The following is an 18278-nucleotide window of genomic DNA, read 5'->3' as shown; positions in this document are numbered from 1 at the left end:
ATATGATAAAGGAGATAAAAAAAAAAATACAGAATAATACAGTAAATATTGTCTTAAATTATTCCTGAGTTGGTCAAGGGGGGAAGTAAAAAAGAGATAGTTTTTTGCCATGCCACACTATCCAACAGTATGTTACTCAAGTATTTTAGAAGATATAGGTAAAACATTATTAAACCTAGATAACAAATGGAAATTAGTATCTGTTTTGTATTAACGAAAAACAAATACAGTAAAACTTTAACACAACATTCCTGTTTATTTCCCGAAAAAATTTCCCTGTTATAACTCTCTCTTTTTTTTTTTTATATTGGTGCCAATGGGTGGTTTTCTTATGAAATTTTATTCATTATAAAGATATGATTCCCTGTTATAATACTCTGAATTAAGGTTTCCTGTTATATTTGTTACACTTATAGCAGTTTGTTTAGCAAATATGAGATAGATTGACTAAAGGCTTTATTATGAAATTGTTTATCCTTACTTATTTCCTTCCAAATTAACATAAGAGTTTATACATAATGTGAATATGAGATGATGCCAAAGGAAAATGGTAAACTAGTTCAAAAACTAATACAAGGCTTAATTTACTATATTCATGCAAATCTGATAATTCTTCCAATCAAAGACGAACCATCAAAAATGCTAGTTTATCTTAACCCGCAACAGACAATTATTTTCCAATATTGTACCAATATCTTGGTATCCCATTTTCCAGAACAATAACGGCCCTCACTGTCTCATATGCATTACAGTTCCTGACCACTTTCTCTGCACTGCAGAACACCACAACTGAAGGATAGGTGATCAATGTCCTTTCTGCAGTTGTGTGGTTTAGAGCTAAGTTCATATGAACTGTATGGAATTGTAAAATCCAATAGTTAAGGAGAAACTTTCTCAGAATACTTCCTTTCATAATCATACCCTGCTGCACTATCTAAACTGAGAAATTGTTTGAAATTGAAAATTCAATTTTTTATAATTTTCGGACTTACCCTATTTTCTACCAGCTTATATGATTTGACTGTACATTATAAATGTGAGAAATTATTGTTGGAAGAATAGTCTTAGTAAATAAAACATACTGTCCTTTCATTATGTTTTATTATTACCTTTAGCTGATGTTTCACATCCACAAGACTTAAAGTTTATGAGATTATGGCTACACCATTACCAATAATTATGTCCCTAGCAAATTTTAAGCACTTAGAATACTTGTAAATCACCAAAAACATACCTTCGTCACAATAGTTGTCCAGATCACCACATTGTTTAATGACAAAAGAAATATTAGGAATGATTCGCAAATCAGGTTGCATCAGGTAAAAAAGAACTAGCCAAGTAATAGCATGGCTAGAAAACATATGGGTGCCTCTTATTTTTGTAGCGATTGACCAATGCTTGACAGCAGCCAACAACCAAAGCACTCTTTCATCAAGATCAGTCAGGATTCTGAAAATAACTTCATTATAAGTTCAGCCCATTAGTTTAATTTATTATCAATTGTTAAATTATATTTACTCCTTAACCATAATGCTAAGTGCAAAATTTATTTAAATAGGTCTTGAAATTATGGAATAAGATTAGTTTCGATCATTTGGATTATTCTATAATGTCGATGTTACATTTCATACTGCACATTTAACGATTTAATTCTATGAAATTTCAATTCTTATTAAATATTTACTTTATTATTTTACTGGTGTTAACATGCTGTCCAGGATTGTTCATATTAAATTCGCAGATATAACCAGTAGCCTTGTGTTCTGCTTGTATGACAGGAACAGCACAATCACTTATACAAACAATAAGTTTAAATAAATTGTTTTGTATGCCCAACAAATCTTTAACTTCATACAAATAATCATTTCCTGTAACAATATAGTTAAATAAATTATAGATACAAAATTATTTACAGAGTTTTGTTAATTCAATTAGTCAATATTTCCAATTTCAATTTAAATTGTTATTAACTACCAGATAGTGACATGGGAACCACAACTCTCAGCTGCACTAAAACTTTTATGTTTTTTTTTTTTGCCAATTCTATTATTATAATACTATATCAAGTCTATACACTTGCCATTAAACGCAAGTCCTAAACTTCTATAAACGCTTGTTTAAGAGGCAAAGTTACAGACTGCATGCAGGTATATTTCCGAGAACCATAGCAGACACCAGAATTTTGATGGCTATTACTTTCAGTTTGAACTATTTTAGTATACAAAGCAACAAAATGAAAACATGTAAAATAAAACAGAGTTTTAGTATTTACAAAGATGGTGAATGATAGAAATTATACCAGGTATCTATTAAATTCAACTTTGATCCTAATATTTTTGTCCAATACTTATTAATTAAATTACCCAGACATACAATGTTTTTTTAAATGTATATGTGTTCTCTGTTTAATAGAAAATATACCAATAAAGTTAAATTACAAGATGTTAAAGAATTTATTCTCATTCAATTGATGAAATTTTAAAAAATACAATTTTTAATCTGAGTTAATTATTGATTCGGAAGGTAAGGACAATTCTTTAGTTATTTTTAACAACTCTTAAAAAAAAAAAAAAGAATCAAAATAATACAAAAAATGAAGAGCAAAGATGTCACTATCCGTTGGCAATTTTCAAACAATAGTAACTTATTACAAATTTTTTAATGCAGCATTAGCTCTTGTACAAGCTTCCTTTGATTTGCCATTGTTATATAAGTGTGTGGACCCACTATAAGATACTCCAATATCAAAGTTTAAATTCATCCTCAAGCGGAGCGATATCCATTTAACACTTATAAGCTGTCCTGAAAAATATCTTTATAACTCAATCAGAAAGAATGGACTTAAAGAGAGATGAGTCAAGATGGGTCTTTGAATTATCTCAATAAGTGGGTAAAGATGAGGAAAATCAAAAGAAGCTGTCATAGTGTGTTTTAGGACTTTATCTGTTCTTATTAATAAACAGACACTTACCAAGATTCAAGAAAACATCAAAATCGCTTTCCCTTGTAGCTAGTCCTGACAAACGCGATCCATAGAAAGTAACCGTCAAATCAGGAAATTTATCCGACATCAACGCCAAAATATCCTTAGTTAAATGGTTAAAAATTGTTTGCCGGTTTTGGTAATTCTCTTTCATCTCACTAGTTATTTTTTTAATTAATTCACTCAGTGAACTTCTTGACATATTCATGAATAAACTTAAACTCTTCCTATCAAAAGTAAGAGGAGCTGTAAAAGGCAAACCTAAAAATGATATTAAAAAAATAACAGGTAATTTTGTCAATTTTATGCATTGATAGATCTATGAAATTAAATTATGTTTATATATTACTGAAAATCTTTTTAAATTTAAAGCTTCCTTATTCTGGCTGGACTTTTTTTTTTTTTTTAATCTTAGACATATATTAAATTATTTTATATAAATCTATTATAAATGTTAATTATAAATTATATCATACATATATAATTAACATTTATAATAGATTTATATATAAATCTATTATAAATGTTAATTATAAATTATATCATACATATATAAATATAATAATAAAGCTGAAGCCGGTAATATCCCTTGGAATAAAATGGAGGAAGCTGCTGGAGCTGCCTTGAGACTCCCCATACAGAATATAATTTATAGAAGTTAAAATAAACTTATTCATTTTCTAAATGAAAGTTTTCTTCACCTCAACATCTATATAAATAAAAACAAACAACTTCTTAGGAAAGAAAATCCAGAATATTTCTTTGTGTTATAGACTTACTTCCTTAACTATATGTTAATCACAGTGAATATTAATTTCAATATTTTTTTTTTATCAATTTGAATTTTGAAAAACAATGAATCCAACTGGAGAAATTCTATTATTCCAAAATATTCTATAAACTTCTTATATAAAGTGATGGTACTTAATGTTTTGGTTGGGCAGTGGGCAGGGAAGAGAATCGGTTACCTTATCCACTGGGTAGCTAATTGTAATTGTAGTTTTACCTTATCCACTGTATCCTAGGTAACCATAATCCTAGGTAATTGTAATTGCTGTAGTTATCTTAGTTTTAGGGGAATCATATCTATTGATTTACATCCATTTTTCTCACTCACAAGATGAATTAATCTCCTGTTAGCTTCTTGCAAGGTAAAATGAAATAGATCTTTAATAGTGTCTGACATAAATTAGATAAAATATCAAATTGAATACATTTAAAAACATACATAAAGTTGTGGAAAATATGGCTTGAAATTTTGTAGATTCTTGGATCATATTAAAATTAATACATATAATTGAAATGAAAAAAATACAACACAAGTTAATAATTATTTTTGCTCACCTATAACTGTAGATAATTTTTTTATATGACAAGTATTGTTGAAATGTTCCTGTAGGTCCCTTATATTACCAGTTAGAATAGTCAAATTACAAATGTCACAAATCTTGATAAAAATTTCTTTCTTATAGAGTTGGTTAAGTTGATGTCCAGAAACGAATAGATGGTTGAATATTTCAGCCTTGGTTGCATTTTTCAAATTACAACATTCGAAAAATTCTATTCTTTTGCCAGTTAGATCAGTATATAGTTGTAAATATCTGAACAAATCAATGTTATCCCATTGTGCACTTTTGCCAAATTCAGAGAAGCAAACCCCAGGGTTTTCGAACTGAGTAAAATTTTGGCTAAACGAAACTGTCAATTTCTGACCTTTGAAAAGTTCATTTTTTTCTTGAAGTGAAATATTTTGGAAGAAGAAAAAATTTTTATCAACAATTGATGAATAACATGTTCTATTATTGTCGAGTATACCGTACATCTTGAATGTAATTGGTCCTTTGTTGTCATTAAGATGCTTCGCAAAATGTAATTCAAATTGTCTACAAATATTGTCAAATTTAGTATCAATGTAGATAACATTACACCATTCACAGTAGGTGCAAATGAATGTTTGTTCAAGACTCTTATGGCGAGTACTGATTTCATGATAACCTAAATACATTAATTCTTGTTTTGTGAAATCATTACAGGCCAGGCAACAAAATTTACATGCTTCCCCTATATTGTCAAGGAAGTCTCTGTAAACTTCAGTTATACTGTTGTTTAGCGGTGTATTAAATCCAAGAGATTTCATACCACCTTCAGAAAGTTTTTTGATAATTTGTTTATTTTGATAACTTGAGTGTGTATGAACCAAACTTTCTCCTTTTAATTCAATGAAGAAGATCTTGCAAACATGACACATGAATCCAATTTGCTCGTTGTTCCTCATATTTTTTGTATGTTCAACGGAAGATAGATGAGTCTGTAGAGCTTGTAACGTAAAAATTCCCTTTCTACAGCGAGAACACCATATTCTGCAGCCAATGGTAAACAATGCATGGATTATATTATCCATACAATGTTCTTCAAAATCCTGGTTAGAATATTCATAAATAGTAACATTTCCTTGCCTATTTATTCTAGATTCCCTTGTTGCCAATTTATCGTTTGAAAATTCATTTTCAGATGTATCAGTTAAAAAATTATTGTATCTAGTTGTTACTTTAATGGATTTCTCAGCAATGTCACCATTAGGTAGTGGAATCGCTTTAACATTGACCCTGATCTCTCCATCTTTGGGAGATTGCTTTCCTTCTTTTGAGTGGCATCCTGAAATGATAATAGTACCCGTAGAAGCTATTACTATTTCTTCTAAATAACTATTTAAGTGATCTAAGAAAATGAAACTCGAAAGTTCATCCAGATTACAAGCAACGAATAGATTAAAATCCCTAATGGAGATGATAACACCTTTGCTTCCTTTAACTTTCTGGATATGTTTCCTCCCTCCTAAATGTTTCACGACTTGAGTAAAACTTCCTGATTTGATATCACACAATAAACAGTGGAAATTAAATAAAGGTCTAATATACTCTATCATAAAATCAACAATATCGCACTTTATATCCATCTCGCATAAAGATTTTGATGCCATGTCGAAAGTGTATATGGAGTAATTATAGCAAAAAATTAGATTTCTGATTTGATCATTTATTTGCAATTCTTCTCTTCTCTTTACAGTTTTCATAACATTAAATATTAATCTTTTCTCAAATATGCTATCAAGGCACATAATGAACTTTTGCGATGATACAAGTAACACTCCAACACATGAAACATCTTTCACTTTCCTCATATGCTTCGGTGTCAAGAGATGACTTCTGTTTAGGACATAGTCACCCCTCAAGAATACTGTGTGAAAGGTCATTTCTTGGCAGCATAATAAGCACTGGAAAACAAATTTGTTATTTGCAGGATTGCGAAGCCAATTTTTTATATCATCATCAAGGATAGATGTTTTGATGATTTTATTTTCTGTAGGATTGTAATCATGAATTTTAAACGAAGGAGGAAAATAATTTTCTAATGGTTGTATTGTATTGCCTTTTTCAGTAACTGTTAATTGAGCCATTTGATCAATCATACTTTCTAGGATGCTATCATGATTTTTTGCCATGTTGCAGGATTTCTGCCAAAAAAAAAAAAAAAAAAAAAAAATTAGTACCTTTAAATTATTATCTTGTTAGAAGAATTTGGGAATTTGTAATGATCTTCAGTGAAACATAACATTATTTTGCATGTTTTAATAGTTTTATAACTTTCTTACAAATCATTTTACTATTTTGAACTCAATTGAAATGGTTTCATTGAAAACAATTAGGAAGGGCAAATTTTATTCAGTATAAGCTGAGTTGGAGCAGGAAAGGGACTGGTAGGAATTTGGAATCAAGGGTTATTCCAATAAAACTATTTATAATAATTTTATTATTCTAAATGACAAAATTATTTAATTATAAGACTTGTACAATATAATGAACAATGGACAAGAACATGATAAGCCACAATTTCGAAGACAATTATAATTTTATAAAAAATGCTCATTGTTGTAAATATTGTTATCATGTTTGTTTGCATTACAAAACATATCATTTCATCATATTTACCTATATTTTGAAACATAAACTATATAATGATGAGAGATAGTTGACCGTGGATGAATTATGGGAGAAGATGGTTGGGGGGTGTGGTCAAAATATAACTCAAATAAGGCAAACTGATTTGCGTGTGACCGACATCAAGTCACTACTAATCGAGACACTGTGCTGACCACACTATTCTCCTAGAAAACTGTTATGTCAAGAATCAGGCTACTCTAACATATATCTTTCATATGATAAGGGGAGAAGATGGTTGGGGGTTGTAGTCAGAATATAACACAAATAAGTTGAAGTAACTTATTTAATCGTGCCAAAGTTTCGGCCAGAATTTCTAGCCTTCATCAGGGCTAAGAACAGAACAAGATAACAACCAATGAATACAGAAAAGAAAATATAAACAGTATGACATAAGGTAAATAATTGTACAGAATGGAATTAATAAAATTAAAGTGATGAAAGAAGTTTTTCTTGTAGTTTTTCTGATGAACTTCTTTCATCACTTTAATTTTATTAATTCCATTCTGTACAATTATTTACCTTATGTCATACTGTTTATATTTTCTTTTCTGTATTCATTGGTTGTTATCTTGTTCTGTTCTTAGCCCTGATGAAGGCTAGAAATTGTGACCAAAACGTTGGCACAATTAAATAAGTTATTTCAACTTATTTGTGTTATATTTTGACCGCATCTAAAACATTAAATAAGGATAGAGGAGTTGCTGGAAACCGTTCTATTAGACAATTTACATTATGTGGTATGTCATATTCTTGCCCATGGGATCTTCAATTAAACCTACGTATACAATTAGCAATCAGCCATTGTAATTATATTTTCTTAGCTATAATAATAGTTTTTTTATTTCCCAAAAAAAGCCTAAAGCTTTATCTATATTTAATTGTGATATAAAGGAACACTTTGTCTTGGCCTCATGTTGAAAAATTAAATTTTAGAAAAAAAATATCGATGTAGTTTTTTCACCAAAATCTTGTTAGGTTCCATACTGCATAGGGGTTCAATTAATTTTACCTTGTTTTGAGAGAAATTTCTATATTGTAATTGTTAAAAATAATACTAAAACATGTATAAAAAATTACAGAAATATAGTAGGTTGCTAATGGGAATATATCTCTAAAACATTCAAATTTGTAAAATCTTATGTAAATTATATAACTAATAAAATAAAAAAAAAAATTAGTAGTAATGAATAGAAACATATTTGAACAGTGCGTCTTCAACATATGGTACCAGCAGGACAACTTTTCTTATCTAATAAGATATATCAATTTACAATGTAAGCCATTGGTTGGTTAACGTAGATTAATAAATAATAAGAAAGTCTCACAATAGCCTATGAAAGATGTAATGCTGAGAAGATGGTTGGGAGTGTAGTCAGAGAATAACACAAATAAGTTGGAATAACTTATTTAATAGTGTCAATGTTTCGTTCAGAATTTTTAGGCTTTATCAGGGCTAAGAACAAAAAACAAGATAACCAATCAATACAAAAAATAAAATATAAACAGAATGCCATAAAGTAAATAATTGTACAGAATGAACTTAATAAAAATAAAGTGATGAAAGAAGTGGAAAATAAAATGTATATATAGGTAATTGAATAAGTAAGTAAAATTAAGGAAATAAAATAAAAATTTGAAGTTATATAATGCAAAGAAATATGAATGTTTTAGTTTATTAATAATTTAAAAATTAAAATTATGGAAAGAAAAAATAAAATTGAGAGAAAGAAAGTATATGTAACCATAACACTTCTTTTGTCCAACTTAACTTTATATTTTGGGCTGCCCATCGCTCAGTGGTTAAGACTCAGTCTTACCAATTAGATGTCTATTGGTGGTGCCGGTTTGAATATGGCCTGGGACGTTGACTTTTTTCATTGAGTGGCGGACCCACAAAATGAAGAACTTTGAACCCCAACCATGGTTAGGCAGTAAGGACTCCAATGGGAATCTTGGCCGGAAAAAAAAAAAACTTTATATTTTGTTTCTTTATTATAATATTATGGTTACATATCTCATTAGTTAGATACATTTTCTTCCTCTCAAATTTATTTTATTAGGTTCTTATCTTGTTCTTAGTTCTTAGCCCTGATGAAGGCTAGAAATTCAGGCCGAAACATAGTACTATTAAATAAGTTACTTCAACTTATTTGTGTTATATTCTGACCACATCCCCCAACCATCTCTTCCTCATATCATATGAAAGATATATGTTAGGGTAGCCTGATTCAGTTTTCTTGAAGGATAGTGTGGTCAACACAGCGCCTTGATGTCAGTCACTCACAAATCAGTTTGCCAGCCAGTCAACTAATTTCCATTTTCGAGAGAAAATTTATTGATGTCAAGTTATAATTTCCCAAACCAGGATTTGAATCAGGCTCATTAAGCATTGGAATCTATCCACCAGCCTACCTTATTCCAGAAAAAAAAAAAATATCTTTCTAGTCAAGTTTATTATTTGATAATATTTTTAGACAGAAATAATACTAATAATTTTAATTTTATAAATACTTGTATTAATTTTTCGAGACACTTATTAAAACAACAATACATAAAAACTTTTATTCTCTGATGTAAATCATTAAAAAAAACAAAATGTTCTTAAGTAAAGTAAATTTTCTTTAAATAACGTTAAGTTAAAATTTTAATGAAAATAACAAAACTTATAACTAGAGCGATCGATCAGCTGCAAATTTTTTCTATTTCATTTGTGCTTTGAGATAGTCGATATTACTACTACCTTAATTGCAGAACCCACTAACCACATATTTTATCTAAAGTAGTGGGCAAATATTGAAGTTTGATGCATTTATTATCAGTTGGTAGTTTTCAAAAACCCAAAATGTGCTTTGGATAGTGATTTTTCAAAGCACTTTTTTTGGTTCGTAAAACTCCTAGTAGATAACAAATTTAGTAAATTTAAAGATTGACTCAGAACTTTAATTTAGATAAAAAAGGTAATCAAGAAGTTTTGGAAATATGAATTAGTCATGATATATCCACCCTAGGTTTAATGTGTATATATTCTATGTTTATAATGCACACACTATAGACTTTTTTATGTTTTATATAAATCAGTCTAATAAAATCTTGTATTAGTTTTATTTATTAATTCTACACATAAATTTAGTAAATTTCTCTCTTTTAAGTTTTATGACAAAACTATAGATTTATACTCACATTTACACCTCTTAAAGAGAAGATAAATTTTCTGACTATTTTATGTAGTTCTAGTTGTGCTACTAGATTTCGTAAATGCAGATACGAATTAACAAACACTGCCTTTCTGAGTTGGCTTACTTGTAATATTTCTCCATTTGTATTATTAATAACTATATTGATTCCAAAAAAATTATAATAAATAAAAACATACCGCCTTATTAGTAATAAATGATATCAATAAACTTTAGTCCACTTTTCGCGAGCACTGTTCACAGTTCTGTGGATCACAGAATCAAATTCAGTGAATAACAGAACCTTGAACGTAGCGAACGCGCACACTCCCACCTATCCCCGCTTCCGATGCATTTTTCAAACTTCCTTGTGACTACGTTTGTCCTCAAATAGAAGGTTGGTATAACAAGCGGGGCAGTGGAGGGCTCCAACCCGAGCACCATAGGGAAGGAATTATAAGTGGAGAATTAAAAAAAAAATGACTCAATTCGTAAGTTAATATCAAACTAAGCGAAACTGATCGCGTGGGCAGGCTTACTCAGGGATTGAAAACAACAATGACGTCCATGGAATGAATATAGCAAGAGATGATTATCTTAAACTGGTTCAACACACCTCTTGCTGCAAATCCAAAATGCCTCCCGATTCTTGATAAACAAAGAAAATAACAAACGTCGATATCCAAACGTATGTTGTTGGCTGGAGCTTTAGTGCGTAAAACCCGGAAGTCATCAACGCCCATATACCAACCACCCCTAACCACACCTTTGTGTTCGGGTAAATGTTTACCTCAGCTCCCCCAAAATGGCGGAAGTCAATTTTTTTGAGACGTGAGTGTACTGTCGGTCCCGAATCGACTATCTATCTATTTTCGACTATCTATCTATTATCCGACTAACTATTTTCGGCGGCAGTACTGGCTTATAAATATTTTATAATAAATGCATTTACTTACTTCTAACTTATATTTATTATACGTTAGAAGAACTAAATTATAATACTTAGACTTTGTAACCTGAAAATAAATCTGAAGCATTTATTTTATATGGTATTTTTTTAATAAGAATAAGATAATTGTTTAATAGTTAATCTGACTAGAATAATAAGTTTCTCTTGAGCTGTAATTTAATAAGAATAATATAATTGTTTAATAGTTAATCTGACTAGAATAATAAGGTAATCTTGAGCTGTAATTTAATAAGAATAAGATACTTATTTTATAGTTTGTCTGAATATAATAGTAAGGTTCTCTTGAGCTGTAAGTTAATAAGAATAAGATATTTATTTAATAGTTTATCTGAATATAATAATAAGGTTCTCTTGAGCTGTAATTGAATAAGAATAAGAAAATTGGTTAATAGTTAATCTGAATTAAATAATAAGGTTCGTGGTGATACTTAACTATTAAACAATTATCTTATTCTTATTAATTTACAGCTCCAGAGAACCTTATTATTATATTCATACCAAACTATTAAATAAATATCTAATTAATTTACAGCTGAAGAGAACCTTATTATTCTAGTCAGATTAACTATTAAACAATTATCTTATTCTTATTAATTTACAGCTCAAGAGAACATTATTGTTATATTCAGACTAACTATTAAACAATTATTTTATTCATATATGTACTCACAAAAAAGTTCATAATTACAGATAAAACAAATAACACAGGAAGGAAGGAAGTTGAATAGTGAGGGAGCGGCGGGAAGGTAGTGGAGGATTTCACTACTAACATTTCCCAGTAGAAATTCCCTCTAGTGGGATAAAATCCCTGTCGAAGTTGCAGGAATTTATTTTTCAAACGAGCAGCTGGGAATCGGTCACCTTCGGAGACTCTCGGCTTCGTTCGGGACAAGAAAACTGAATCAGGCTACCCTAACATACATCTTTCATATGATATGAGGAAGAGATGGTTGGGGGTGCGGTTAAAATAAACCCCAAATAAGTTGATGTAACTTATTTAATCGTGCCAACGTTTCGGCTAGAATTTCTAGCCTTCATCAGGGCTAAGAACAGAACAAGATAACAACAAATGAATACAGAAAATAAAAGATAAAATATTAAATAATGAAAATAAATTTTCATTTTGTTTAAATTTTATTTTTTATTTTCTGTATTCATTGGTTATTATCTTGTTCTGTTCTTAGCCCTGGTGAAGGATAGAAATTCTCGCCGAAACGGCACGATTAAATAAGTTGCATAAATTTATTTATGTTATTTTGACCGCACCCCCAACCATCTTCTCGTATGTCATCCATCCATGGTCAAATATCTCTCACAATTACTTTTTTTGTTACTTTGAATTCGACTCTTATAATAAATAATTAAATAAAATGGAGATAAATAAATATCGGCCTATATAATATGAGAAATATATTATAAGCATTAAATGAGATTTAGTAAAAGCATTATACAAAAATCATATTATTTATACAAAATATTGACCATAACTGAATAAGAAGGAATTGGTCGGGTGTACTTTCAAAAATCAATAACAAATTTATTTTCCGTCGTTTCGCCCCATTTTGCAGGGCTTCATCAGGGCTAAAAAAGATAATTAAAAATATGTTGACAATTTATGATAATAAGAGGACAATAAAGTAAACTAAGATGTGGTTAAAAATGATGAAAATATTTAAAGATGAAATAAAATAAGATGTACAAAAATATGTAATTTTTTGTTCCTTTTTGACTGCTCCCCCCTCCCATCCGACCATCTTGAAATCAATTTCGTGAAATTTTGTCCAAAATAATTAAAACTTGCAATTTTGTGAAGGAACCCCCTCAAAACGTACAATTTTGTGGTGAACCAGGGGTTTCAGGAAACGTTCAAGTTGGTGCAATATAAAATTATTGTTATTGAAATGTTTTTTCCATGATTCGAATTCCTGTCGAGGCTTCGGTGCTCAGAGCCAGAGAACAAACAATGCTATTGCACGAAAATTTTTTCTTTATTTATAACCCAAAGTTTTTCATTATATAATTTGAAGGACTCCATTTCTGTTCTGGGGGCCCTCATGTCTTAAAGTCCCCGAGACTTGACTAAAGACCCTACAGCAACCAGTAAAAGAATGTTTAACTATTTTTGTATTTTGGTGCCAATGTACTAACGAAATAAATATAATTGAAGTATGATACTTAAAACAATTGTTCATGAAAGCTTACAATAGCTTGCAAAACTATATTTTATTTATTAATTTATATTAATCAATGAGACATTATGTTTATTAATACCATTTATTATTTTTTTTAAACCACTTTCTGTTTTCCTTCTAGGTTCAGTGTTCCAACAGCAGTTTTGGGACCAATATGACAACTATCAAGAAATATACCGGAAATCAAAGCAGTGAGTAGCAGTCATTTATTATATGAAAAGAAATATATGATAACAACATTATTAAAAAATGTCGCTAGTTAAAAAAAGTAAATTAATTAAATTTATTAATGTTAGTTACTTATCTTCCCTCTCTATAACTTTAATTTTTAAATTATTCATATTTTGTAGTTTCTTTCCATTATATAACATTATATTTTTATTTTATTATTTATGTTATTTTACTCAGATATTTAATTACTTATATATAAGTTTTATTCCCCACTTCTTTCATTACTTTATTTTTATCTATATTCATTCAGTACAGTTATTTACTTTAATCTTTCTATACACCCTTTATTCACTGGTTATCTTGTTTTTTGTTCTTATCCGTGAAGAAGGCTAGAAATTCTGGCCGAAACGTTGCCACTTAATAAATACGGTTTTTAACTTTGTGTTATCTTCTTCTCCTCATATATATTATCTTCGGTCAACTATCTTCTCACCATTAATAATTTATTAATGTCGTAAGTCGTTTTCTTTGTATTTTATAACAATTAAAATATTATAGCTCCCCCTCGCTTTTCTTTTTTTTTTTTAAAAAAAAAAAGAAGAGAACATTTTGGTATATAGAGTTCTATTTAATTTTTTTTTTAAATAACTATTTGCTTGTGTAGAAATTAATATGGTCTGATCAAAGATGATAATTGTAATGCCTTAAATTGGTAATACTGAAACGGACCATTTTGGAGTTTAATAGATTAATTTGTTAAGAAATGCAGAAGGGGTATGAATGGCGAACTTTGTTCTCATTATCGAAAATAAATATTGATTGATCATATTAAAATTATTTATATCAAACATCCTAATAACTCCTACCAATGTAAACATTGTTCTTTATTGAAAGAAAACAAGTTCGTTTTTATGATTTATTTACATTGTCATAGCTCAGTAAAATCACTGGTGCCAATTATCTCTTGCTGACTAGAGAAACAAACAACCGAAGATTCCCATAGGAAGGAACAGGAGTACTTTATACAGTGGAAACAGAAAATCTAATTGTCTAAGATTTCATGTTATACATCACTTATTTACTTGAATAAGTAGCACATCTGACAAAAAAAAAACTATTTTGTATTTGAAATTTTCTATGGATAGTAACGTAGACTTGGGTTGCTTTTGACAACCCTACTGTCTTTGGGACAATCAAAGGGAACCGCAGTAGAACAAGAAAACCCCTTTAAGAATTATACCCTGAACATATTCTGTAACCGAAGATTTCGTTATACCGCGGTGATATATGATTCCATAATCATGTATTGGCTCCATTAGAAAAATTCCTTTTTTTTTAAATTATTAAATAATGTTTCTCTACTAATATATGTGTCAAGAAAAGCAAAGCCTACATTAATCATTATATTTTTGCAAATTCGCAATCATTTCGTAATATAACTAATTTAGCTGTCCAACTGTATTGCGTTGCTAAATGCATGTCTTACTTATACCTAGTCAGACAATTTTTTTTTTTAATTCTTATAATATATAGGGATAGTACTGTCAATTCAATTTATAATATATAATAATAATACATGATCTTTTTTCTATATTTTATTTTTTAAAAACATTTTTTTTTTCTCATTTTCCCCCACATTTTCTTAACCCAATACATTTCTCTTTTATTTTTTTTTCTCTTAACAGACCTAAAATAAATTTCGTTTTTAAAATTTTTTGTAATTTTGAAAAAAAAAACACCTTACAAATTATTTAATTCAGTTCTATGTATTTTTAAAAAAATATATTTTATGTTTTTGAGATTCATGTGACTGATCGGCAGTTTTACATGACAAATTTCATTTCCTGTATTTTATTTAAACATTATCACCATGCTGTTTCAATACAAAGGTTTTTCCGCGTTAATGTGGCCCTAAAAAAAAATTTCTGATGAGAGTTAAGGGAAAGATTGTACGATATGCTTTACAAAGTTAAAAAATTAATTTATTTTGATAATATCTTTATTTTTCTCAAGCAAACAAAAGCAAAACTGAAATATGGAAAAAAATTCACGTTATAAGGATTGATAAATTTAATTTATTACGGACTCTATTATTATTGATCTATTTATAGTAATTACTCTATTACGGATTTTGATTTGTTTGAATATTTTCTTTATTAGTCTAAATTAAGCACTGTTATCCTTTTAATTGAAAAGGTTTCTATCCACTTCTAAAAAGTAAAAGTTTTTTTGACAAATTAAAATTCTACACAAAAAACTTTAAATTCCATTTCTAAAATAAGTTTTATAGAGCAATATTTTCAATAAAAATAAAAGTTATCATGATGAGAGCTCTCATTATTCATTCATAATCGGATATATTGACTTTTTATTGAAAACTTAAAAGCGCATTAGCCATACAGAGCATTTTAAATATGGGTAATATTATTTTAAAATAAATTTTCTGTACTCAGAGTGTCGTTTTGATTATATATTTACATTTAATTTCGTTTAATCATTAAAATAAAATCTTGAACATCTCCTTAGTTCGGTGAAAAGACACCTCTAAGACAAATTTTCCCGGTTTCCCGTCAAATATTAAATTCAACACCGAAACCTATAAATTTATACAATACTGGTCAGCCAGGCCTCTTTTGGAGCTCGTGTCTCGGAGCCGTAGTCTGTCCCCCTTTGGCGGAACGATGTAGAAGTTACATTATTATTATTATTTCAGGTTTATTTTTAAATAAATGGTGCACTCTGTATCTATGCACTTACGTATGTTGGAAAATATAATAACTTTTCTCCTTGAGAAAAACCCGGATAATTCCACGTGTATCGACATCCGTTTCCTCACCATGTAATTGATAATGACTTCTAACAGTTAGTTACTGCTTTTGACAGTTGAAATTTATTTAAATGCATTTGTAATGACATTTTTAATTGAAATTTTGGTGAATGAAACGCAATAATACTTAATAATTTAGTAAAGTCATTTTTAGGAATTAAATTTTTAAAATTGACTAAAAATACTTTTTAATGAAATATCTCTTTATTTAAACGTTTTATAGTCTGGTTGATTCAAGATTTTACCTGGAAAAATCTAATAATTTTGAAACATAATTATTTACAAAAATCTGTATTACGAAATACCTAGGATTCCTAAGGTATACCTAATTATTTAAAAATGTACATTGGCTAACCATTACACTAATATATATTATTGTATATATTGCATCATAATTTCTAGGCTGGAATTGTGAATGGTTATGTATAAATAAATACATATGTGTGTGTGTATATATATATATATACACATCAGAAAATATGTGTTTGTAGTCGGTGTTATGAAAATAGGGCGAACCCAACAATTTTCAGAAGAGTACATCTATTCGTACTTTACCAGGCCCGCAAAGTTGTTCTTTGTATAAAAACCTACAATGTGTTTATATTTTTGAGTACCAGGTAAATTCCTGGTCGCTATTTATATAGTCACACAAATTAGTACTAATAACTATTGCTGTAAAAAATACCCCTCCCTCCTCCCGCCGCCCCCCCAAAAAAAAACAAATTCACCCATTTTAGAGAATAACATGTTCATTAAATAAAAATTTTAGGAGCAATGCCAGTTCATATTTTACAAACTTTTCTTTAGTGAAACCTTAATATATGTTAATTTAAGCAGGCTAACGTTGGTCGTAGCTAAACGAGAAAAATAAATAATTTATAATTTGAGACCGGATTTTCGTGGTATTGCATCTTTTGTTCCCCGGCTCTTCAAATTCTTTTAAACCTTAACACAAATTCGAATCATGTCAAAGACAGTTAAATAACACTATTTTTTTATTGCACCTTTTGCACTTTTTGAGAAATTTTTTTGTTCTTGTTGCCTAATATTTAATACTAGAACTAAATTTCTCATAATATACACATATAATATAAACTTTATTATTCTAGAATGTTTTTTACTTCTCAAAAATCCGGTCTTTACTTATAATGTTATAAATAAACAAAGGAAATACTAACTGATATTGTATCACATTTCTTGTATTAAATAGGAAAACAAATAGAAAAAAATTTAGTACTTGAATGTAATGTTTGAAAGAATAATCCTTGATTTGTCATTCATGGCATAATGTAATAAGTTTGAACCATAACAATATTGTTATTATTTATATATAATATAATATTGTCGTAATATTTATATATTACGACAATATTATATGTTAACATAACCCATGTATATATTATATTTCAACCACTTACCCGTTAGAAGAGGACGCTACAGACCTATCAACTGGACTATTCGCTATGGAATGAGAGGGTTTGTTTGTTTTCCTAAACACGAATGATTACGAGCACTTCCGACATTACCCGAACGGTTAAATTATCAATTTCTTAAAACTAATATTCAATTATTAATAGAACTATCTCTTAGCATTTTATTGATGTTTCTCTTAAATTAATGTAAGTTTGTTTATATGTTTGTCTATTAGTTGTCTTATTATTTCTGCGAATTAATTTCGAGAATCTTCGATGAACTCCATTCAAAAATGGTTTTAGTGATGGCGAGTATTTGCGTTTCTGCAAAATTAAATTAAATTTAGGAAATTATCTTTAAAGTTTTGAAACTTAATTTACTTTATTACTCGTACAATAACGAAGAAAGTGTTGGTTAAAAAAAAACAAACTATTTTTTAAAAATACTATTCATATTTTCTCCGGTAAACTAACTACATTTGAATGTTATTTACTCACCCTAAATAAAGGAATATATAATTATGAGAGATAGTTGACCGTGGATGATAA

The 18278-nt window shown here is 28.9% G+C and overlaps 2 protein-coding genes across 4 annotated transcripts in view; one reads left to right on the top strand and one right to left on the bottom strand.

Annotated features, from left to right (window-relative positions):
* Positions 1-17779, bottom strand: part of LOC106690131 (uncharacterized) — a 21740-nt gene extending 3961 nt beyond the window's left edge. The window contains exons 1-5 of one of the 3 annotated variants that reach the window (XM_014435454.3): positions 17736-17779; positions 4328-6497; positions 2972-3244; positions 1685-1868; positions 1235-1449 (exon numbers count right to left, since the gene is read on the bottom strand). In XM_014435454.3, coding sequence (XP_014290940.1) covers positions 1235-1449; positions 1685-1868; positions 2972-3244; positions 4328-6485 — 2830 coding nt within the window. In that variant the 5' untranslated portion in view covers positions 6486-6497; positions 17736-17779. Of the gene's footprint in view, positions 1-1234; positions 1450-1684; positions 1869-2971; positions 3245-4327; positions 6498-10164; positions 10464-17735 lie in introns of those variants that run through there. The other 2 variants (XM_014435455.3, XM_014435453.2) reach the window with 2 other exon arrangements.
* Positions 1-18278, top strand: part of LOC106690129 (uncharacterized) — a 38889-nt gene that overhangs the window by 11742 nt on the left and 8869 nt on the right. The window contains exon 4 of the mRNA XM_067052595.1: positions 13441-13510. Within this exon, the coding sequence (XP_066908696.1) occupies positions 13441-13510 (70 nt within the window). The remainder of the gene's footprint in view (positions 1-13440; positions 13511-18278) is intronic.

This window comes from Halyomorpha halys, unplaced genomic scaffold, assembly GCF_000696795.3.
Source record: "Halyomorpha halys isolate HHAL.00 unplaced genomic scaffold, Hhal_1.1 Scaffold1584.1, whole genome shotgun sequence".
Taxonomy (NCBI): Eukaryota; Metazoa; Arthropoda; class Insecta; order Hemiptera; family Pentatomidae; genus Halyomorpha; species Halyomorpha halys.
The sequence above is the reverse complement of the archived record's forward strand: the minus strand, read 5'-3'. Positions and strand labels throughout refer to the sequence as shown.